We start from the raw sequence: 25737 nt of genomic DNA, 5'->3' as shown, positions 1-25737 counted from the left end.
GTAACATCTACTGCTGCTTTGTAAAACTGTCAAATTCCATTCACATGCATTCTCTGTACCACCGCTTCTAAATTTCCACTTTGACCACTATAGATATACCGGTATGTATATATATATATATATATATATATATATATATATATATATATAGTATAACACATAATTGTAGACATATATATTGAGTAACTTCTCAAGCAGGGATATGCCACAATGACACCACTGAAGCACTGGAGTATCTAGAAGATCCTGGGCTCCTCTGCAGAAAATTAGCAAGGATTGTATCTTCCTAGCTCATGTGGAATAAGCAGCAGAAATAAGGTACAGTATGTCTATCTCTCCATATGACAATGCAACTTGAACTAAACACAAGCAATTACAGTGCAAAAGCTATATTTGTACATGGCCAGCCAAAATGCAAGAAGCACAGCTATGTTGAGATGTTCAGGAACCATTGACTAATTGGCAGTACAATTCAAGTTAAGTTGAAAGCTGTCAGTGCAGAAACACCATGATCGTGATTTACGAAACTAACAGGATGATCACCACAATTGCCTTAGTTTTGCTCTGCTGAGCAGAAAGAGGAGCAATAATGTGACAGGTAGAGTTTTCTATAAAGTTCAACCTCCTAATACTTTCATTAAATGAAACTTTGGAAATTTTCCCCTAAAATACTACTCTGTTTAGCCTCGTTCATGGTTTAAATTCATGACAGTAAGAGGATAACAGATGGATTTTTATTCATACTTGCCCACTCTCCTGGAATGTCAGGGACACTCTGAAATACAGTGAGTCCTCCAGATTCCCATGAGTATAGGCACTGCTCCCACCCCAATTATCTTTTATGTGAAATGGGTGGGGCCTTGACAACGCAACTCGCAGAACTGTGCAGCACGTGCGGAGGGGAGGGGGGGGGCTTGGTGACACAAACCACATCATCACGTCTTCCACATTTGCCCCTTAGACTTTCCTTCTGGGATCTCCATTAAACATTATATAATTAGACATAAAGGAAGCTAGCTCCGGTGCACACATCAGTCCTTTTACGCAAATAATGTATAACGACAAGGGATGCCTCACTTTGTCCAATTCTCCCCTTGGTCTAAGCAAATTTATGCTCCTCCACAAATGCAAGCATCTTTCTCTAAATACATGAGTCATGACAGAAGGTGCATGACTGACCAGGGATGATTCTGTGCTACATCTCAACTATTTTGGAATTTGTAAATGACCTCCTGTGCAATTAGTATTAGCAAAGCCAGCTTAAACTGGGTTAAACACTAAAGTAAAACCATAGCAAAAGAGTGTTGTTAAATTAGACAGTAGAGAACTACTATTTGGAGGAACTTGTTTGCCAGCAGGATGTTGAAAGGCTTCTGACATAATTTTTTTAAATAAAAATAAGATTGGTGCATAAACAACTATTTTATATGTATTGTCCTCTTTAAGAGTATTGATATCACTCATTGTATATTGCACATATATTATGTTTTTAATTGACACAAACTTATAATTATCTTACCTTCCACTAGTCCAAATTTTTGGAATGCAAATCCGTAATTGTGATTGTTCAGAAGCTCATATTGAAATCCTGCCGTTCTCCTGCTTAAGTCTTTCTGGGGACTGGCTTGTAGGAACAGAGCTGCTTTTTGAAAACTGTCTATACCAAAGCAATACACCTTCTGTACTGGATTCCCCTCTGCAACCAGGAGGTGCAGCTCTCGACTTTTTTCCACGTAGATATTGGCACCTTGAAATTGTGCATATGGCTTGATGCAGATGGTGGTATGCTTGCTGTTGACCAGGTTGGGCTCAAGGATAACACGCAAGGCTCGAGTTGGATACATCCATTCTAATGAACCCACTGTGCAACGGAGATTTACTTGTTCCACAGAACGGGAACTAGAGTCCCAACTTAGACCACTGCAGGTAAAATAAATAATAAGAGATTTATTAGTGGGTAACAATATATTAAAAAGTTTAGAAGGAATAACTTACCCTAAGACATATATCATCTGTCTTATGACAATTACTGCACAACCAGAAGATTCAGACCTATTGGACCACTTTAGAAAACTACATTTAAGAACAACATAAAGATAACTTGTTTGATGACTAAAGGTCTTCTCATTTTTATAAAATAAATAATCTACTTGCTTTTGTCATATGAGCAAGCACTCCATATTGGCAATTACCAAAAATAATTTTTAACATATCCAGCTAAATTAACAATATAGCAATTCATTATACTAGATATGAATCCAGGGGCTAACTCAAGGTCTTCATTGATAGTGATAACATTTAGCCAGTCAGCACAAACTTTATCTTGGTTTAAAGGTGGCTCTTATCACCAGAGCACAGACCAAATTGAATATTGTCATTACAGGAAACAAAAGATAACGTTTGTTGTTAGTAGGAACATGTCTGGGGCTTATGAAACAAAAAACGTAATAAATCTAAATCTATATGTCTGAAAATTGTGAGAGAAATGTTATTTTGCATATGTTTGAAACATAATCTGGGGTTATAGCATGCAATGCTAAATACTTCATTTACTATTTAGTGCACTATTGACTAATTTAAGTATTAAACGTTTCGATCAACATTTTACATAAAACACTTTCAATGGCTCATAATAGAAACCATTTCAAAACAGGCCACCATAAGACAAGCATTAAGTACTAATATGTACAGCAACAGGACCAAATATATGTAAAAAATTCTATCTATCTATCTATCTATCTATCTATCTATCTATCTATCTATCTATCTATCTATCTGTATTAGTTGAAGTGGGCTGGTATACACATCTCCTATTGCCTATCAAATTCCAATCACTTGCATTCTCCATACTGTCAATTTTAAATTTCAACTTCAACCACTATAAATGTATAGATAGATAGATAGATAGATAGATGGATAGATAGATAATTAGATATTCACGCACATATTTACACACACTTAAAAAAGCTGCAAACAATAAAACACAGAACTTGGTGACATTCAAACAAAAGTACTAGTCTAGCCAGAATTCAAATATAATGTTTGGAGACAAACATACGCATATCTATTGCATGTAATTTGGTTTATATTGATATATAGGTAATTATTAATGTAAGATGAGAAACCAGAACAATATGCGTATGTCCAGCACTATACAATACCTTCCTTTCCAGCTGCAGAAATCCCCAGCAATGCACAGCTTTCCTCTGTTTGTTAGTAATGCATATAGTAGGAGCAGGTCCTGCAGTCTTGGCTTGTACATGTTATGATCCCACTCTGCAGTCTGCTGAATACACAAGATACAGCTGAGTGTGAATACATCTGTCTGCAGACAAACTGCCCTATCAGCATCCTCTTTCAAAATCACTCTCCATTCATAGAACTTTATTCAAAGAGAATGCCATGAACTCTGTAAAGAACTGGGCAGACCTCTTTTATATGTTGCTAGATAAAATCTTTAATTACATTAGGTTTTGCAGAGTTAAATAAATTGATGCTGTATTACTGCATACCTAACTAAGCTTGTTATTTTACTTAAATGTATTTAAAGAGTATGTTAATGGATTTTGTGTCCCTAATCAATAAGTATATATTTAAGCTACTATTTCTAAATTCTAATGATAAAAATAATAGCACAAATAACTCAATATTCGGTATACTCTGTCATTTTTCTGCATGTTTTGGTTGCTTAGAACATCTACTCATTTCATCGCCCCCTAAAAAAAGGGCTGTGACTATTTCTTAACTAAGATAGATTTATCTGTCATAAGTCCAGCAAATTGGTTGTAATGTGGAATTAGGCACCAGCATGAAACGATGGAATGATTAGCAAAGCCAATAGCTAGACTACTGCTGCAGATATTACAATATATATATGTATCTATAATATAAATGTCTATTGGCGTGTGTTAGTCTGTCTGTGTGTGTGTGGAAAAAATAAAACCAAGCTGCAGCGCCACCTGCTGGGCGGAGTTATACACTGACCTACTAAATTCTTAGTGTGTGTGGAAAAGAAAATTCAGAAGGGCTGAAATTTGGTATACTAAGATGTTTTTAATTTGTTAATTTAATTTGTTAATTGTTAAAAGTGTTTATAAAGATTTAAAATATATATATATATATTTCTTGAAGGAGAAGTGACAGTTGGGAGTGGTTGGTGGTTGCCGGGGCTGATAGTGGGGAGTGGTTGGTGGTTGAGGCCTGGGATATGGCCCAAATGCATGACAAGAACCTTTTGAACACCTTAAGTAGCTTGATTTGACTAGAATGCATGAGTATCATGCACGGGTTAACTTGTGTATATATATATATATATATAATTGTACTCCACCATCACTGCATTTCCTCTAAATCCAAAAATAGATGCTGATGTTACAGCAGCATTTAAAATTAATCACCGCTCTTCCATGTTACACAATTATAGTCACACCCACTCATCTGTCATGTTTTAGAGCTGGTGACCAATAGCTGGGTTGCTTGAGAATTTTTCAGGGAATTGGGCCAGATAATTTTAAAGAACATGAGGAGCTAGGTTTGGGGGTCTGAAATGACTCCTATTAGGGATACTGTTGTATATACAAAACCCAAATATTTTATCAATACAATGTCTGTCCTTCTCAAACTTAGTCATTTCAAAGGTGCACATTTACACTAAACTGTAGCAACCAACCAGACATTTAATTTCATTGTCTAGCGTGCTGTAGACAGGGTATGTACTAAAACCTACCTGCAACCTCTTTATATGACTATGACGCCTGTTCTTCATATGATGACTTGGGAAGGTAAAAAAAAGCAAACTGAATAGCAAGATGAAACAAATCAAGTGAAACTTTCTTTCTGCTATTCTTCCCCTCCAAACAGGGCAAGTGGAGCTTGCAGCTGTATAACCTAATGCACATATTGTTTGCTACAGGTACACTAATGCAAGCAAACATGAGGTACACTTTTTGATATTTCTGTAATACATCTTGGTAATACTGTTGGATCCCATTATGCTGTAATGAACACAAAGAAGCATTCAGCATTATCAAAGTTGGTAATAGTTTACCGTCATATACAGCATGTTTTGGGATGTGATTCCTTCATCGCTACCATTTTTCTGTTACATGTTGTTATATCCGTGTACTTAATAGTAAAGACCAAACTGATATGAAAACATCTGTTCTCAGTTAATACAGACAATCTGACACAAAAGGCGTGTTCATAAGACATCTAAACATATGGATTCCTAATTTTCATAGGCATTCTGATAGTCCAAGTTCTATGAAGCGGTGATGTAGTCAAATTCCTTATACAGCTATGTAATCAATGCTGCGCAAAACCACCCACAAAGGAGTTGAAATCATGATCTTGGAGACATTTTGTGAACAGACTTACATTTAACAACAACTGTATAGGAGGAAGTGTCCATTTTTTTTAAATGCAAGTATCAACATGGTTTGAAGCATATACCAATTCAACGTTAATAACTCTGGAAAGTTGCTGTAATAATGAAGTTTGGTCAAAAAGATACAAGTGTGCAGTGCTTAGACATGACTACATAGCTGTAAGCCTCCAATGTGTGCAATACACAAACAAATACCACTTTAAAAGAGCAGCAGTAATACATGCATTTAGTATAAACATCCTCTTTCGAAAATGAATGGACTGGTAACTCCCACTTAAATAATTAGCTCCCTTCTATGCATCTGTTTCTAAATGTGATGAACTTCATGGGCAAAAGAAGGCGGAGCAACCCATTCAATTTCCCAGTGTGGAATTGAGTTTTGTATCTGCTCCACAGGCCATGCCTGCCAGAGAGACTGTATTGCCTGTTGCAGCTAGTTGAGCAATGGAAATCAAATGTAATGAGCCATCTGTTACCTAGTCACAGAGGAGTTTTACTTGCCCAGAATTTTATAATAAAACACAAAAAATACTTGTGGATGTAGCTGCACAGTTCTGAGTTGGAAAGAATATTATTAAAGGATGGTGACAAAGATCAACACACAAGTTTGCACTTTTTGTATTAAAAAAAAAAAAAGTTTAGCAGTGATATATTTTTTGCACGTGTATTTGGTAAGTACAACTTTGCTGGCAAATAGTCTAAATTACAATTTTAAGCAGTGCAGTAAACTGAAGTTGAGAAGCATATAGGTAAAAAAAAGTTAGGATGAGACTAAAAATAATATCAAACTATGCTATTTCATTTTTATTCAGTTTGTACTCATATATTATGTTTGTGCAAATATTACTAATTGGGTAATCTCTTATGACTACTGGTTAGTAATTATAGTAATCATAAAAATAATTGATAATGCAGAGTAGATGAAATATTTAGATTAATTTCTATTCTTTATGAAGCCACTAGTAAGCCAGTCAAATCAAAAAGATGGAACACCATAAAGAACATATAAAAAGAGTGTCACATGGTAAACTGAACAAAAAGGTTTGTTCTGCTCTATTCTTATTCATATTATTACTGCAGAAAATGTATTAGTTACCAAAAGAAAAAAAAATGGGCAGGTTTATTGGCATGGACATTTTGTTTAAAATTTAGCTTGTGTTTGCCCCCATCCATACAGTTGTAGACAAAATGTTGGCATCTTAACAGTTTTATTTTATATAATAATGTCCCATTTTTTTCAGAAAATTGTTTAAATTAAAAAATATTTTGGTATCCAGTTGAGTTTACAATAACCAGCACTAGGCAAGCCAGCCAGGGCTGGTGGCACTATAGCAGGTGAACCCGCAGCAGGGGGGTCCCCCTTCCATGATGCCAGCCAGCATGTTAGCACGGGGTTGGACCCTCTGGTGGGGAGGGCGCAAGTTTTTTGGAAACCCCAACTCCCTAGGGAATTCAGGCTTGCTTGCCTAGTGTGGGTTATCGTAAAATCGGGGGGACCTCATGCTTTGTTCCCCCGATTTTGCAAATACAAGCACTAGGCTGCAGCACATGGGTTAATATCAATGGGTGGGGGAGATCCCATGCTATTTTTAAAATGTAACTATTTATTTTTAAACTGTATTGAGCCTACAATCTCGAGGCTACAAATCAATTTTCAGAGACTTTAATGTTCCTGTTTCCACTGTATATAATGTTATTATAGAAGCTTAATCCAACCGTCCTGGACAAGTGGTGAAAAGAACAACTTCCCTAAAGTCAAACATGAAGGAGGTTCAGTGATGTTTTCAAATGCTGTGCTGCATCTGTCTCTGGGTGTTTGTCAAGAGATCTAACAGCAGCATTTGGGAGAAGCAGTTTCTGATCTGAGAGAACTGGTGTAGTTTGCAAAGGAAGAGTTGACCAAACTGCTAGTATAAAGGGTCAGGAAGCTAATCCAAGGCTACAGGAAGAGGGTGATTGCAGTTATGTTGACAATAGGCTCTGCTACCAATTATTAAGTCTAGGGGGTCAATAATTATGTCAATTCCATTTTTTTTTTTTTTTATAAAAGAATATACAGTATTACATTCAGAATAAAAAAAACAATGGTTCTGTAATATTAATAGAGATAAAAATACGGACTATATACTGTTGTTAATTCCAACAGGTCTAGAGAAATTTGTTATTTGATAAAAACTGTAAGGGTGCCAACGTTTTTGGCCACAACTGTATATATAGGAACTTCCACAAGTAAAAAAAACTAAATGAAGAACAAAAGAAAATGTTTCCAAAATATGTGCAGAAGCAAAGTTAAGTGGCCTGAAGACATCTAAAGGATGTCAATACTTTTGTCAATGCCATTTCTTTTCATTTTAGGATTTAAAAGGATACACCAAATTAAATTGAGAATAAAAAAACAACGGTTCTATAATATTAACAGATAAAAAATTGTGGAGAACAAATACTGTTGTCAATTTTACCTTGTCTAGAGGAAGCTGATTTTTTTTTTTAAAGTGAAAGGGCGCTAATATTTTTGTCCACGACTGTATGTGAGATATGCCCTCCCCCTTCTCATATGCTCCCACAAAATTTTAACCTTGTAATGTATGCCCCAAACCCCAACCCCAACCTGTTCCTAACCCTACCTACTGCAGTGTCTAGTGGAAGATGACTATGGTCTTCACAGCAGCTGTCACCTCTGTTGCTCCATGTGGGATGAACTCTGTGCAGAGTGACTGTGATATCACCAGTAAGAGTTTTCAGAACAGCCAATACCCAAAATAATGACACATCAATCAGGGCAGTTAGCAATGTACTGTAATATATATTTAGAATAGAGTTAGACAAGACAAGTGAAAATAGTGAATTAGACGCATGGGGAAATCAAGAGATTTAATCATAGAGATTAATGGAGCGATGATCTGAGGTAACAAATGTGTGGTGTATATATATGTGAATGCTTATAAAACAAGCAGCCAGAACTTCAAATAGAGAAATAGAAAATGTGTTAGTTACATACCAACAGGCTAAAACAATACCGACAGCTGCTGTTTCGATCAACAGGGATCTTTGCTGAGGCATTCAAACAAAAGGATTTCCAGCATATATAAAGCAAAAACCTCAACGTCTGCAACTGGTCTTTGGTACTGTGTAAGTGCCCTTAGTGAGTCTCTTTCTTAAGTCCTAGGGTTTGGGTTTAGCTTATATCTCGGAGTAGAGGGTAAGTACTGGTGCTTCCCCAGGAAGGGGGCGGGGGACTTAGGCAGTACACCACATACAGCTTCTAGCAGAGTTGCGCTGACTGTTCATTAGTTGTTGTAGAATCAGGGCGCCTGTTGTTTAGCTAGTAGAATTTTGTGAGTGGTACACTATAGTTTCCTGGTTAGTGTAGGTGGGAGGCTGTGTGTTGTTGCTGCAGGTGACAGAGGAAAGCAAGGGAGTAGGAGTCGGAAGTTGGAGCTACTCAGTGAGTTAGTAACTAGGTTTGCTTTCTTCTGAGCGGGCCCTCACCTACTGGTGAGAAGAGTGATCGGGCGGGATTGTGCCTAGTCCCTAGTATTCGTAGCACAGGGTTGTTTTGGCCCAGAGCAAAAACGAGGTGTGGACAAACGGGGTAGAGTGAGTGTCAAGTGAGATCTGGTGTGTCAAGAAAGAAAATTTGGGCTGAAATTAAAAATGAAGAAAGTGTGGTGTGAGGTGCTGTTTGCAGAGAGCAGAAGCAGTGCAAGAGACAAGCAGGATGCTGGTTGGAGATAACAGCAGCATGACTGACAAGTTTTACCTTTGGGGACAAGGCAGCAACTGAGACATCAAAAGCACTGTGGTGATTAGGGTTATTGTGTGTACTATACACTATAAAAGTGGGACTTTGTACTATTCAAAGCATAACAGTATTGAGAAACAGAAGAACAGCTCTAAACAGCAGCAGTGTTAAACACCACCATTTTGAGACAAGTGAATGCAGCATCAACGATTTTGTTTGGTGCAGAGACTGAACTATTTGTCAGAACTGTATTGTGATTAGTAGAATTACAGGACTCAGTCTGCTTTGATGTACCATTTAAACACCAAGCAGTGGTAATGTGCCTTCATGGTATATGTCCTGAACCCTACAACCAAAAGAGAGACCGGCATTTATATAATGCTTCCTACCAAAGCGGTAATATCTTTAACAAAAACTTTTTGCCTATTAGATACTGGTCAGTTCTGTGGAACTGCAGATCCCAGTCAGCCCGGGAATGTTATTTGTCATAACACATTTGTATGGTATTTTGGTATTATGGTACAACATTATTGCAGCACATAAGGATTGTGAAGATTATTGGTCTATGGATGTTGTCTATGTCCCATGTAAAAATTGTTGGACAACAATTTCATGGGGTAGCTGGGAGATCCGGTCTATCAGCACTACCGTTTTAGCAGGAGAAGAGTTGTTACTTTCAGTACAATGAAGGCTATTGTAGATTTTAAAAAATATATTAATTTAAATTTGAATGCTCCAGTACTGCAATCTTGTTTTACAGGGTTTTTTCCTTTTGAAACTGAAGCTTCTATTTGAATTAATATTGAAAGGCTTAGGAAGTGACTTTTGGGCCCCTAGAGTTAACTATCCATTTGGTATTGTTGCATTCTGTAGAACAAGTTATTTCCAGGACAAATTAGATGATCATAGAATAGCCATCTCTCAAGCCCAAATCAGGTTCAGTTGCACCAGTTGCAGTAATTGTTAGAGAAACGTAAATGTACTCGTTGTGTGAAACCTATTGGCCACATATCCTATAGGAGGGTTGCAATAGTGACAGCCCCTCACCATTAAATTTGATATATGTCAGATCATATAGAAGATCCAACATTTTGTTAAATGGGAAATTAATTTGGATGAAACCTGTGTTGCCAAGTTCACTTTTGGGAGTCAATCTGATATTGAAGAGTGTCCCATTTGCTTATCCCAGCAACAGAATCTTGATCATTCATGAGTTACCAATTCTGTGTTTTATCCTTTTATTTTACAAGAACCATTGCCTTATTTCTTTGTTTGGCAGTTTTGCTAATTGTTTTATCTTAAGCATTGTGGATATATTGTCCATATTAAATTACACTTAAAAAGTTTAAGTCTCTGTGTTCTTACGAATTCATGCAACAGTTTGGTCAAAATGCTACATAATTGAACACCGGGGAGAACATTGTGGTCTATGTTAACTCTGATTAAAGTAAATTGTGCTATATTAGTTCTAAGGGAGAACCAAAGGCTTCCTAAATAAAAATGTCAGCTCTTTATAAAAAAAACCTTGGTGGTGGCATAGTTGGTACGGCAAAGTTAGTGTGTTGCATAGATAAGGAAGGATTTAATCATTTTCGACAAACCAGGTGGTTGTTTTTGATTAACCCTTTGTCACACATACATCACGTAGGCTCAGTTGAGTGCTGTTCGTGACAATGCGGATACGGATAATACACAAATTTATCTATCCTCTCCTGATTGTTTGCAATCTTTGTTGTCTTGCATTACTGACTGTCTTTCTGCCATTTCATCTTGGATGTCCTCTTGCCAACTCAAACTCAATCTTTCAAAAACAGAATTAATAATATTTCCACACAACAATAGAAGCTTCCTGTCTTCCTTTCTATTTCTGTTGACAACATGACCATAAATCCCACCCCGCAAGCTCGCTGCTAGGTATAATTCTTGACTCACAACTATCCTTTGTTTCCCACATCAACTCTATATTTACGTCATGCTGCACACATCTAACAAAACATTTCTAGTATGCTTACATATCTCACACAAGACACTGCAAAAACATTAATTCATGCACTCATCATCTCCGGCATCCACTATTGCAATTCCCTCCTTACTGGTCTTCCCAAAATTAGACGCGAGCGCCTACAATCTATTTTGCACGCAGCAGCTAGATTAATTTCCCTTGCAAATAATTTTTCCTCTGCTGAGTCACTCTGACAGTCTCTACATTGGTTGCCTGTTTTTCAATGAATCCAATATAAAATTCTAACATAAAAAGCTGTCAACAACATTGCACTGACATACATCTCCTCACTTGTCTCAAAATATCTCCCAACTCGACACCTCTTGTCTGCATCTCTTCCACTCCCATCACTTCCTCTCATTCTAGGTTATAGGACTTTTTTCGGGCTGCACCCACTTTATGGAATTCACTCCCTCACACCACAAGGCTTTCCTCTAGTCTTCAAACCTTCAAGCAGTCTCTGAAAACCCATCAGACAAGCTTATAATATTACACAAGCACCCTCTTAATCTCCGTAGGTTACCCTATTACCATCCTCTACACAGCTAACACAAGACAACAACCCTATGACCAACATAGTTGTGTGACTGAGCATACAGCCCACTAAATACTTTGTAACCTTTGCATTCTAGCTGGACAAATATTTAATTTGATGCAGCACTTACCCTTGTGTATCAAACCATTGTCCCATAGATTGTAAGCTTACAAGTAGGGACTTCTTTGTCTGTATGTATTACCCAGTATTGTTTTATTACTGTTTGTTCCCAATTGTAAAGCACTACGGAATCTGCTGGCGCTATATAAATAAATGTTGATGATGATGATGATGCAAGAGGTATATCTAGCTTTTTGGCACTTTTGGTACTTTCTCTGTAATCTTTATTAGTAATCAATTGTTTAAAACATGATATCCATTCTCACATAATGGAAAGCAGAATGGCAGTTCGAACCCCTACTCCCCATCACTCAATTTAATTTGCTTTTGACAGTGCTTAGTTAATGTTAGATTATGGGCCCGATTCATCAAGGTATTCAAACGCATACGCATCTGCTAATTTGTTCTGCGCATGTGCGAAACGACACTTGAGATGCGCAAAACGACACTTGAGATGCGCAAAATGACACTTGCGCTACGCAATCACGGCAGATACTACTCTCAAAGTCAACGCAATCTCAAAGGACAATGCAAATAGATTTGAGATGGCTGCCGACCACTTGAGAACAAAGGGGTGAGAATGGGCGGAGAGTAGGCGCGGACTGGGCGGAGATGAGACAGTAAAGTAGGCGTTATACATTTTTACTTGAGAAAAGTAGGCGTTCCCTCTTTCCAGTTGAGTGAAACTGACGTCACTCCTGTCTCAAATTCTTTACAAAAGTTAATAACGGCCAGGGTTATGTTTAAATCCCAAACACCTAGCGCAAACAACTGTTAAAAGCCTTTAGAAGCATACTCTACGTATGAAAAAACAAATAAAAAATTTAAAAAATATGCTAAACAAACACACATATTAATATTTGTTTTGTTATAAAAAATAAAAAAAAAGAATAGTGCACTATGCTGCTTGCTGCCTCTTCAGTAAAGAGGCCTGGCTTTTATGGGCCTCTACACTGCAGTTTGGTATGCTAGGCAGATATATTTTCTACTATCACTCCCTATCCATTCCGGCTGGCAAAATGGAGTGCACAATCCATTCCCCATTCATGACAGTTTCCAAAATGGAGTGCACACTCATTCCCCATTCATTAAAGTTTCCAAAATGGAGTGCACACTCCATTCCCCATTCATGACAGTTTTCAAAATGGAGTGCACACTCCATTCCCCATTCATTGTGGCTTCCAGAATGGAGTGCACACTCCATTCCCCATTCATGTCGGCTGCTGGAATCGAGTGCACAATGCATGGCTAATTTGATAAATTGTGTTAAACTGTTAGGCAAACATTCTGCTTTATCATAAATATTGATTACAAATCTCTTTTGATTCTCAGCAACTAACAATTAACATTAGTCTCAATATGCAACATGGATGATTTGACACTTGTTGATGGTGCCTTTTCAATATAATAAAAGAAAAATACACATAGAATAACTGTACACTTTTTAAAGGAATTTACACACATTTTATTAGCTATTGTAAACGAAGTGTTCGATTACCACAGGGTAAGTTTGGACACCAATACAAATATTGTAAGGAAATATCCTTAATCCTTAATGAAGGATCTCTAAGACACAAGTGAATTAGTGAGGTCTTGAACACATGTTTGCAAGCTTCAAAGGTGCCTTGGCTATCTGCTACGCCACTGTACAAGTAGTGACGAGAACAGAATAGAATAACAATGAAAGATGAGCACCAACGTATATAATAAGTTGGTGTCCTTAAAAGATGTTGAAAACTCCAAATATTTTCACATATTATACACGGTAGGAACTGGTATATGGTGAGTAAAAATGTATACATATTGAATTATATCCATGTTCATTAATACAAATCAAAAGTATATTAATATTGCTACCATTTTTGTGTTCTCTTTTTCTACTTCTGAGAGTATAGATTTACTATGTCTTTGCAATAAAGTCTTTTGCTACAACTCCTTTCATCTGTTGTAAGTGATCACAATGTTCAACATGACAGATAGGCAGATTAAACACCAAACCATATACAAAAGCACTCTTACATAAGTCACAGAGTGGAATAAATGCACTCAAACATTTACATAAACAAAGGTAAGCTACATACACGCATGAATCGGGGGTCAAACTCATTACCTTATCATTGCAAGGTTAGTTCTTTATCCACTAAGGTATACTTCAGATAGAAGAACACACACCAAACTGCACAATAACTTTTTTCGGCCAGCTGAATCGCTGTCTTAGGTCTGACAAATCTGGCAGATTGCATTTATTGTTAACGGAATGACGGATAAGGTGCTATAAAAAACATAACCCTACATACACACACATAAAATAAAAAATGCTTGCCCAACGCATCAGGACCTTGAAAGACTTGACCATGTTAATAATTGAAAAAAAGAAAAAAAGTTGCGTATCTTGCGCTATGTTAGAGGCGCTGGAGCGATCTCCGGTGCCGTCAGCCCAGGCTCCTTGATGACCTCCGGCAGGAGATTGTAAGAAGTTAGTTCTGTATTAATCGCAAAAAGCATCACATGTGTACATATATATTTGCTATATGTTTGTAAATAAGTTCACCTTAATCACCTGACATGGCTTACATAACAATGTGCAAGCACACTCTAAAGGACATACCCCTTCCAGTGCACCCAAAATGCATTGCCTCCTGTCTCCTACATTTGTCTGCTGACAATTTAATGACCTAAATATTTTATTGTGAAAAATCTGACCATTAAGGGTGGGTTTTGGAATCAGCCATTGTAACTCTTGACCCGTGTGCTGTAGCTTGCTGGTCTAACCTTAAAAACATTTTGTAGTGGCAGATGTGTTGTCATTATTTGGCAAAGATGTAAAAGCCAGGTTTCAAATTCCAAACACCTTAGTGTATAGACTAATTTTTAAAAACTCCCATAAGATGCAAACAGATTACAGAGTGTACTAGATATAGCTAATCAATCATTACTTAACTGCCTATTTTGACTATTGTAGACTGTGAGGTAGTCCCAACAAAGGGTGATTTCCAATGTATACTCAACATTCTAAGATTTGGAGCTCCATCCACTAATTCTGTGGTCATGTAAAGAGAGAACTAATTGACATCATTACCAGGGCCATGGGAGTTTGCAGACTTAAATTCACCGACATGAAAAAACATACTAGGGCCAAATTTGTACAAAACCAAATTAGGCGGCCAGTAGTATGTTTGGGGAGTGTGTTAGACAACACATGCAAATATGGAGCAAGCCTCCAAACATATGAAACAAAAATCAGGGGGTTGAACTTATGACCCCAGTGGTGTGAGGTAGACATGCTAACCACTAGACCACTGTGCTGGCCCAACAAGTCATGTGAAATGCTTTGTGTTCATCATGTTTAGCTCCTTGCATTGTTAGTAGCTAATATTTCTGTCTGCTGACAATGTAAAGTTTATTAAATATGTATGATCACCTGATTGTCATAGTACTATCAGTTATTTCAAATGGTGATTGTGTTAACATGTCCATTTGTTTATATTTCCTTGTTTCAAACAGACCGGGCAAGCTGGGAACGCAGGCAACACCGCCGGGCAGTGGTGGAGGCGCAGGCAGCGGAGGAGGAGGAGGAGGAGGAGCAGCCAGTGGCGATGGCAGTGGCACTGTCCTCGGAGGAGGAGGAGCCAGTGGCAGTGGCAGTGGAACTGTCCTCGGAGGAGGAGCCAGTGGCGGTGGCAGTGTCACTGTCATCGGAGGAGGAGGTGGACCAGCCGGTGCCAGTGGCAGTGGCAGAGGTGGAGGAGGAGGAGGAGGTGGTCCAGCCGGTTGGAGTGCAGGAGGAGGCTGACCCGGAGGACCAACAATTGGAGGAGGCAGCATCGGGCAGCCAAGAGGCAGTGGCCTTTGATGATAGTAAGTATTTGGCAAAAGTGAGGGACCTAATTAGATACGATTGAGATGTCCATTATACTTGTACATAATCCCTGCTGTGACACATGATGTTGATTAAATGGTGACATAAATGCCACCGGTTTAACACATAATATCTGCCTATAATTTTGATATACATGAAACACTCAAACCACAGCCAGAGCCATATTTATATATATCAATTTATATATATATCAATGTGTCCTGTTCAGTCAAATCAGCTACTGAACAGATTATTGTTAAATGCTAGTTTTCCTAGCTACACATGGGCACGCAGTGCAGGGCCGTAAAAAATGTGTCCACTAGCCTGGTCAACTTGCCAGTATATTAATGACTTGTTTTTAAATTCAAACATCAACCCAATTCTTTTTAATTCCTGTGAGTGATTGTGTAGGTAGTGGCCCATGGTAGTGCTTTGCCCTGGGGCCTATAATGCTGGATAAGACAACACTGTCCATGGCCCTCTCCCCCTGGCTCACCAGAATGTAGTACATTGATCCAAATGCATTATCAATGTCTAATGTGCGTCCAAATGGTTTGGTTACCACAAGCCTAACATTTTAAAGTAATGTAACACTACACATCTCTAGTAAATCCTGTCTGTTTGATCAAATAGGTATACATGTATGTAATGTTTATTTTATGTTTTTTTGCAGCACACATGGAGCAAGCTGACCATTGGCCTCCCCCCCACCAACCTTGTCAGAGTTGAGGGCCGACATTCTTGCCTCGTGGCAACGTATTAAGGACCTCCAAAAAGAACAGGAGCAACACATGGAGGACATTGAGGCCAAACTGGCCTATTGTGTTGCTTTATATCAATATTATTTTTATTTTATTTTTTTTTCTTGTCATGTAAATAGTTTAAAATTAAAAATAAACAAAGATGTTTCGGATTGTAAATATGTAAAAAAAAATATAAGTTTAAGTTAAAAAACATTGGTGTGTGTGTGTGTGTGTTTATTCATCTATTTATCCTACTTGTGGTTGTACGGATAAAAGAGAATATATATAACCCGAAATATATATATCTAAAAAATATATATATAATAAATAAATAATAAATAAACAAATACATAAATATATAATTAAAAAATAAATAAATATATATATATTTATATATATATATATATATATATATATATATATATATATATATATATATATATATATATAAAGAGTAACATTTCAGCAAGATGGTTTTGGGCTAAAATAATTTCTCTAGCAGAAAAGATTTTTCATTTCTGTGTGCATTTCATCCAAAAGGAACATGTGCCCTCCACCAACAAGCCACCCCTGTAAGAGGTATGGTATCTGTAGGCCCTGTGTGCAAGATAAATTCCCAATGGTCAAATGCCCTAGCTAGTTTTCAATTTTCAAAAATCATGTGTCATTGTAGTAATAGTCCAAAGTTACGTTCAAGTGTCAGAGAAAAGCCAGTCACACATTGAAGAGAACATGGAAACCCCTACAATCCCCCCCCCTCCCCATCTTAGTCCATTTGTAGTAAAAAAATGTAAGCATGGACATAATAATGTGCATGTGTGAAGTGTTAGCCCTGCGGCTTGTATAAAGTACACCACCAAAAACGTAAATCTTACCATACAGGAACAATATGAGGCCTTATTTTACAATGTGGGTGAGCACTTAAAACAAAACCCATTTTAAAAATGAAACCATTATGTCAAGTTCATGTGTTTCTTGTTAGCGTAATGATTCCAGTCCACACAATAGTTGTGGGTATGCTTGGTATTTGAACTCATGTCTGCTGTGTTGTGAGTCCAAAGTGCAAACCAGTGAGCTAACTGTGAGATGAGTATTTTGAGAGTAATTAGTGTGAATAATGAAGAGTAGTATTAAGTGTTAGTTGCCTGTGTAGCACGCATGCTGTATGGATGGTGTTGTGTGTATTTTTTCACATCTGAGGTTGGCCTAGTGGGTAGCTGTCCCACTTTGCATACAGTCATTCCTGAGTTCTGATCCAGACAGAAACCCTTCCTCTGTGTGGAGGTTGTATACACTCTTGTGTGTATCCTTTATGGAAGAGTATGCTGTGCATTTTGCTGAAAAGCCAAGATTTATTTACACCACATACATTTTGATACATTCGTTATTCATGTGTTTTTAATGTAGCCATTGTCCATGCATTTTGCGCACTATACGGCGACTTGAAATCCTAAACACAGAAAGATCGTGAAGAATGTGTTTGTTAACAGTATGTATTACACTAATTATTAGCAAAGGAAAAACAAGGTTGAGAGTGTTCCAGATTATCGTTAATTGACAGTGATTAATGAGTAAAGAGCTATCTTGTAAAAATAAGCCCCAGGCATGTTTGTTGTGTTGTATATAAATAAACTGTTGGCCCCCCACAGTGGGCGTGAAGTATGCATTGTGTAGCTTGCCGTCAATCAGTTGAGAGCCGTCGCTTATGCGTGTAGCATGTTTAAAGATCCGCAGGTGGGTGTGTTTTCTAACGATTGCACTGTTTATTTGCATCACTTAGTTGTAATGGACCACAAGGGGGTGTGTTTTTGCTGTTTGAGGTGCTTATTTCACTCGCAAAACGGTTTGCGTCACTCAAAGTATGCAACGCAGATGCATGTGCGTTTGCGTACCTTGATGAATCAGGCCAAATGTGTTTTAATTTATGAAATAATACACTTTATTTTCTTTTATGAAAAGTACTCAGGCCTTTGTTATTTCCATGATTGTTCAGCCAAGCAGAGAATTTCAACAGTGTTGTCACTTTGCAATCACAGGTCCTTTTTCTTTGTAAAACTATGGTCAGACTTATGCCTTTTTAGATTTTTTGTGTTATCTTTCGCTTTGGCATAAAAAACGGCCCATAGAGGTAAACTTCAGAACTATACCCTTTGTTTTTTAAATAAATACAGGTACTCCTCACTTAACAACCTACCCATTTAATGACCACTCAGAGCTACGACCAGGTTCTCCCTGGGTCCTCATTGTTATAATTGCTGCTGTTTGTAGAGCTTTACTGTACACATGTTTATTTTCTGTTATGCAGTGTTATGTAATGTAAAGCAAACTAACAAAATACAGTTTTCTTTAGTCTATTTCTTCATTCAGAATCAATAAAAATGATTACAATATATGTAGGTGCATATAACAGTACTGTACTCACTTAGCGACCAATTCTCTTAACGACCTAGTCGTAGGAACGGAACTCGGTCGTTAAGTGAGGAGTACCTGTAATAACTTTTATTAAAAATCTGTTATAACAGAAACACACAAAACAAATGCTAAATGGATGACTCACTAGAGTGTGCAGTATGAATATAGCAGCTTGTTGTGCTGTAAAAATGGGTGTTGCTTACTAAGAGCAAATTTTTCATAATTATCAGTCTGTTTTAATGGCACTTGCTAAAGTATAATTCCTCTAAATAGCACAATAGTGAAAACTCCTGTAAGAAGACATTTTCATTATGATCTCAGGGGCGCACGAGATAAAAAAAAAAACTCCAAGAAGCGTCCGCGGCTTCTTGGACAGCGCCGCGGCTGCTGTGTAGTACAGTGCCGCTATATAGGGCACTTTTTTAGCGGAGGGGAGGGGTTTCTGGAGACCCAGAAACCCCCCCTGCGTGCGCCCCTGGATCTTATGAACCATAATGATAATACGTTGTGTGGGCCGTCGGAATAGTCTGTTTAATAAAACTGTAACACTTTTATACTGAATATATTTTTTAAAAAATGTTATTTGGGATCATTTTTATTGTGTATAGCATGATTTTATTGAAAAAAAACACAATATTTTTTGTCGTTTTCTCAGCACATTCCTTAATTGTCCCCATTTGAGTGCGAGAGTGTTATGATTTCAGGCTTGCAGAAACTCTAGGAAGAGCTAAATAATACTGGACAGAGATATCAGACCATCTTGGTAAAGTAAAAAGTCTTTATAGCCCATACAGGCCCTCATTAGGCGATAAATGTATACACGTTATTTCACTACTATTACGTTTTCAGTGCTTAAACTAAATTTTTTCTCTAGTGTAACATGATAAAATATCCTATAACGATCACAATTACAGCAGCACATATTTATCAGGTTAGGGTACATGTGTTTAAACCAGTGCTTTTTTTCCCATTGAACGCTGGGAACGGCGTTCCGGGACCTTTTTTTTTTGGGCTTTGCGGCAGCTTCTCAGCCGGCCTTTAACACACACAATGAAAAAAAAAAAGTAAACAATACAGTCTGTCCAGCGCGGCCGCGCCCTCCTCCCTTCTCTATTTCCAATGGCTGTTGGGCGTGACGTCATCACGCACGTCGCGCCCGACAGTCATTCACGGAGCTGTGAGGAGCAATCAACAAGAAGAGGAGCGCCGCGACAGAAAAGCTGAAAAGAAGTGACGAGGCAACAGAAAGCAAGGTAAGTTAGAGGGAAAATGGGGCGCCGTTTAAAAGAAAGTGGTCAGAAAAATAAATGGTGACAAAAAAAAAGAAAAAGGCCAGCATGAGAGGGGCGGGCCCGGGGCACAGCATAAAAACTCAAGGGGGACCAAAAAATTATTAGGGGCACTGGCACAGGATTAAAACTGAAGGGGGACATAAAAATTATTAGGGGCACTGGCACTGGTACAGGATGAAAATACAATACATATAATACATTAAAGGTATGTTAAGACATAAATATAAAAAAAAAATCATAAAATATTAACAAGATGTGAGTTCCACCACCTTTTTTTTTTACAAAAAAAGCACTGGTTTAAACTATGTATTTTACAGGCGTTAAAAGTTCATGTAAAAAGCATACAAATGGATCTAACATTAGAAACTATTGTTCCCACTGTTATATTTTCATGTGTGATTCTAAAATTAAGAAAATAAGCTGTATAGGAAATATTTCAACTGCTGTATATTACACATCAATATGTATTCTCATAAGCATACACAAGAGGGGGACAAAGATCACTGTGTTTCCTGTATACATTGCCGTTGTCTATTCTCAAGAAAATTAAACACACATAAAGGAGAGCGAGAGACATGGTAAAAAGACAAGTGAAAGGGAGTGAAAGCGAGAGCAAATTAAAGAGAAAGAAATCTAGAAAAGAGAGTGAAAAAGGTGGAGGAACACAGAAGCAAGAATAGAAATAACAAACAAAATAAAATAAGTGTGCAGGCAGACATGTAGGGCCTGATTCATCAAAGCACATATAATGAGTGCAACGTGCGTTTGTTTTAAAATGTACATAAATCGGCTTGTGTACTCCCGAATTAGTAGCAAGTAATGGATCTGTAGATATATGCGCAGATGAATTCGGTTGTAGATCTGCTCTGCTCTACTACACAAGACACTAAAGTATATGTCCAATGCCTATGCAGAATACACATTCACAAAAGAATGCAAAGAACGCACAGAAAAAGAAAACCTATTGAATTAATGTTACCTGTTAATAATATAGGCATTAATGACAAAACAGTTATTAGGGTGGTTTTCATGTCTACTGAACATAAAATACATTTTTACAGTTGTTCCTGATTGCAAACACATGTTATAGCATCAGTATACATCCGTAGTGATTGCGGAAAGGGCAGAAATTTATTGCAGCAGGGAACAGTTCTAAAACGAGAAGGTTACAAACTAAGCCCGCATGTTGTCTGGTATCAGGCCGAGGCGTGGCACACCATTCACTGCTAAAGTAAGTCCCAAACCATCTGGAAAACGTGAGTTCAGACCACATGTGGCCATTGAAGTTCCTCAAGAATGTCAGCCAAACTTGAAGATCCCCTTTTATCTCATCGGACAACAGCAGCCAAGAGTGGGGTCATGTAAAACCAGCTGTGGCTATCTGGAGTTTCCAGCAGAAAACCTTCCCCATGGGTATAATGCAGCAGTCGAAATTGAAAAAACTGAGAATGGACTGAACTTTCTGCAGTGGGACCTTGTGTTAACCCTGTGTAAGCAGAATCAATGACTAGCTTGGCCACCTTATTCCTGGCCAGACTACAGCATCCAGCAATGGTGTCAATCTCAATGCCCAGGAAGGAAAGGGGGGTAGAGGGGCCTTCTGTTTTGTAGCACGGTAATGGAATGTCAAGCACTGCATATAGGGCCTGAGCTGCGAAAAGTGTATCCAAGCAAACTGAGGAGTCTGCAGGGCCAATGAACAAGAAATCATCCAGATAATGGACGATACTGGCGTGACCCTTTCCTACTTGTACACACCAATGCAGAATCTTCTTGAAATGCACATAAGAAATGGAACAACCGATAGGAAGGCACTTATTGACCTAAAAACTCTCTGACAGCCAGAAACCCATATAGCAAAAGTAGTCAGGTTCCAAGGGAAGAAAGCTAAAGGTGGATTCAATATCTAGTTTAACCAATAGCGCTCTCACACCACACTCCCAAACTAACTGTAGCGCAGACACACAGGACTGATAGCTAACCGAACTGTGTATTGGGGCTATGGCATCAATAACCAATGCCCCATGGGAGTGCGACAGATGTTGAATCGGCCTAAACTTGCTGGTCATTTTCTATAGAACAAACCTGACTGGAGAAATCACTAAACTTGGGATGAGGGGACGGGGGCCTACCATGCGCCCTAAACAGACCTCTTGCAAATCTACTCAGCCAGCACCTCGGGGAAGAGTTGTGCCAAATGCAAATTCCTCCCAGCTACTGACCGAATTGTACCGCAAATAGGGAGCCTAAAACCAAGACAAAAGGCGTACTCTTAGAAGGAGGCCTGCTCCGTGTCAGGAATGAGCCAAAGCCATTTACCCAGTTCCTGAGGAATGATTGGGTGTGGACCTCAGCTATTTGTACAGGCATGTTGATTCTTGCACGCCGTCCCTCAAGTCCATGCCCCTTCATTGACGGTGCAAGGCAGGGGAGTGCTATGGAAACCTCGCTTGACCTCCAACCAGAGCCCACCGTGCATACCATGTCCATCCATATCTACACATGTTTGAAACTGACCTGTATTTTGCCCACTGACTTGCTGCCTGAAGCACTCATCATACGTGTGCCAGATCGAGGCCCCATCATTGATGTGCATCCTGTTAATCAAATGGAGATAACGCCAGATATCGATGAGGGCAGCTGGCCTAGTTTGATGGTAAGCAGCTGCGAAAACACAGAAAACAAGAAACCAGTTAGAGAATAACCTGTATCCATCTTCCCCATTGCCCACTTTACCCACAGAAGCAAAGAGGTCCCTCTTGGCCATGTGCATAAGGGTGAACCTGTCCACGTATAAACCTTTGTGAATATTGTATCTAGTGTTGGCCCTAATGCTGCTCAGCAGCACTGTATTAGAACAAAGAACTACATCACCACAAGGTTCTGGACGACATGTGGCCGCCGGAGTAGCCACACCAGAAGTCTTAGTACCCCTGAAATGCAAATGCAACAACATCAAAAGCTTGCGCGGGCCACTATCCTGATCTAAGTGCTTGACAGTGGTGGGCTATATGTATGTGTTGCAAGTGTGTAGGGTTGGCTGTACTCACTGGCAGGGAGTGTCATAGCTCTTTCATCAAGTAGGACAGCGATTTTCCTTCAATGCCACTGAGCTCCTGGGAGTGAGGCTCTCTTCTCTCGATCTCACCGGGGGTCAGGCGATTGGGCAACCTCCTGATGATGGGCCACCTCTGATACTTCATTAAAAGGTAGGTTACTTCCAAGATCTTTACAGTGTAACCATGAATCCAGCGCCGGACCATGCTGCAAGTCAACAGAAGGTAGGGAGGGACGAGGAGCCTCTGATGCCTACCAAAGGACTCAGTGGGGATGAAGGTGGTGGCCGATGTGATGGGAGTGACCAAGGCAAGATGGCTTTGAAGCGTGCTGGGGGACAGATACTCTGTTCAGCCAAGAGTTATACAGGAAATGCCTCTGCAGCTATGTTCTATTTCAGAATGACAACAGCTAGAAAAAGACACACTTCTGCAGCTCTATAGTGATTTGCACACAGACCACTTTACATGGTGTCAGAAGTCTGGCTGTGATGGCACAAAGTCTCTGACGCGTAGATCCTCATAGCTTAAATTTAAGAAGGAATGGCGCATATACTACTGTGCTGGGCCCTCATTCAAACTGAAAAAGTACAGCCATAAACCCTGCTCAACCTAGCTGGTGCTGAAGCTGTTGATAAAGCAGACATATTTTATTTGGAAGGGGAGGATCAGCAAGATCCAGGCGGACTAATAAAAAAGTTTGATGACATATGCTTACAAGTGGAAAATTGTTATAAAGAACAGACATGATTTTAACACTGCAGTGCAAAGTCCCTCTGAGAGTATCATATCATATTCTGCCAGATTGTAACTACTAGCAATAAAATGTGATTATGGTACATTAACAAGCGAGAAGACATTAACACTGGACACGGCTATACACATATGCATGCTACATGAGTAGTCCCACAAAAGTGCAATGGAGTTAAAAAAAAGTCTGATATATATGACTTCCGGAAACACGTGCAGCAACAAACACGCTGTGTGATTTGTGGCGACCGCCTTTCCCATGAACGCCACAAATTTCCTGCTTTCAATAAACGCTGTAATGATTGTGGCAAACAAAATCATTTCAAGCCTAATGCTGATGACAGACAACCTTACACTGCACGTTCCGGCAGCCCACCTCACCAAGTTCACTTTGTGTATGAACCACCAAAAAACACCCCAGACACCAGTCTCCAATCCAAGAGTACAAGAGCCGAAAAGGGCGAAATATTTACCACCATAATAGATAAGGAGACAAATTACACCATCAAAATAAAAAGTGATACTGGCAAAAAATGTAACATTGTGTCAAGTGAACTCCTCCAGCGCGCAAACCCCAAAACACCTATTGACTGTTCTTACACTGTGAATCTAATTGCTTATGGTGGCGTGGTAATCAAGTCCATGGGTGTGGTCATGCGGCACTACACAAATGTCCTACTGCAGTTTCACATAGTGGACAGTAATGTCAAACCACTCCTAGGTTTGTCAAACAGCATAGAACTGGGGTTAATAACTTTAATTGCTGATGTTCCAGAGTTAAAAGACTTTGCTGATCTGTTCAATTGCAATACCATTGGGAAACGCCCAGTCATCTATCACATGCTTATAGACAATACTTATTCTCCCACAATATGTGCTCATAGATGTGTACCTCTGGCCATAAAGGATAAAGTGATAGCGGAATTAAATTGCATGACAGCATTGGGCATCATTACTACAGTGGTAGAAGCCACCGCATGCATGTCAGTTATGGTTGCTGCAATAAAATAAATGGTTAGGTACACATCTGCATTGACCTTGTGTATCTGAACAATGCTCTTGTGACAGATCAACGGTGAAGTTGGACCCTCAGGGCCTGTTTGGTTTAGCACCACCTACAGGGAGGCGCAGAGTCTAAAGGAACAGAAGGTGTTCACCAGTGACCTCCGCAAGGGTGTGTGGGCCTCCCATTTCTCAGTTCATATGGGTTCCTTGTTGCACACTGTTCCCGCATTCAACTCCTATCACACTCCTCACACCCACACACTAGTTTATTGTTGTTATTGAAAAAAGAAGGGATGTATATGTATGGTAGAAGTTTTATAATTGTCATCTCTTTGTTGCAGAAAGTATTGTGTTACACATGAAGTGTTTGTTATACAGGAAATGCCCCTGCAGCCATGTCCTTTTTCAGTATGACTGCAGCTAGTAAAGACACACTTCTGCAGTTCTCCTGAGTTTTGTGCCTATATACCTGCTTCACAGATAAAAAAAACCACAGCATCATATTCTTAGTGTCACGGAATAGGCAGAGATGGCTGCTAACCGGTATTAGCGCAACTGAACATGGAGGCATGGAGTCTAATGTAACCCTGGTATTCACCAGTCACCCCCGCAAGGGAGTTTGGGCTTAGCTGCAGAGAGTACGCAGGTCGCGGTTCTCCAAGGCAGTCACAAGTGTAGCGACAGTAGTAGACAGGCGTAGTCAACAATCCAGGAAATCCAGCATGCATGGAGAAACAAAGGAGCATCCCAATGCTAGGCAAAAAAAAGCGGCTGTTGGCAAAACATAGGCGTCCATCTGCTGAACCTAGTGCTCATGCGGAGACGGCGCCTGACA

At 39.0% G+C, this 25737-nt stretch overlaps 1 protein-coding gene across 1 annotated transcript in view; it reads right to left on the bottom strand.

Annotated features, from left to right (window-relative positions):
* Positions 1-25737, bottom strand: part of LOC142160315 (meteorin-like protein) — a 42550-nt gene that overhangs the window by 4248 nt on the left and 12565 nt on the right. The window contains exons 3-4 of the mRNA XM_075215242.1: positions 3162-3286; positions 1520-1920 (exon numbers count right to left, since the gene is read on the bottom strand). Of these exons, the coding sequence (XP_075071343.1) occupies positions 1520-1920; positions 3162-3262 (502 nt within the window). The 5' untranslated portion in view covers positions 3263-3286. The remainder of the gene's footprint in view (positions 1-1519; positions 1921-3161; positions 3287-25737) is intronic.

Source organism: Mixophyes fleayi, chromosome 6, assembly GCF_038048845.1.
Source record: "Mixophyes fleayi isolate aMixFle1 chromosome 6, aMixFle1.hap1, whole genome shotgun sequence".
In the NCBI taxonomy this organism is placed as follows: Eukaryota; Metazoa; Chordata; class Amphibia; order Anura; family Limnodynastidae; genus Mixophyes; species Mixophyes fleayi.
Note: the sequence above shows the minus strand (reverse complement) of the source record. Positions and strands in the feature narration are given on the sequence as shown.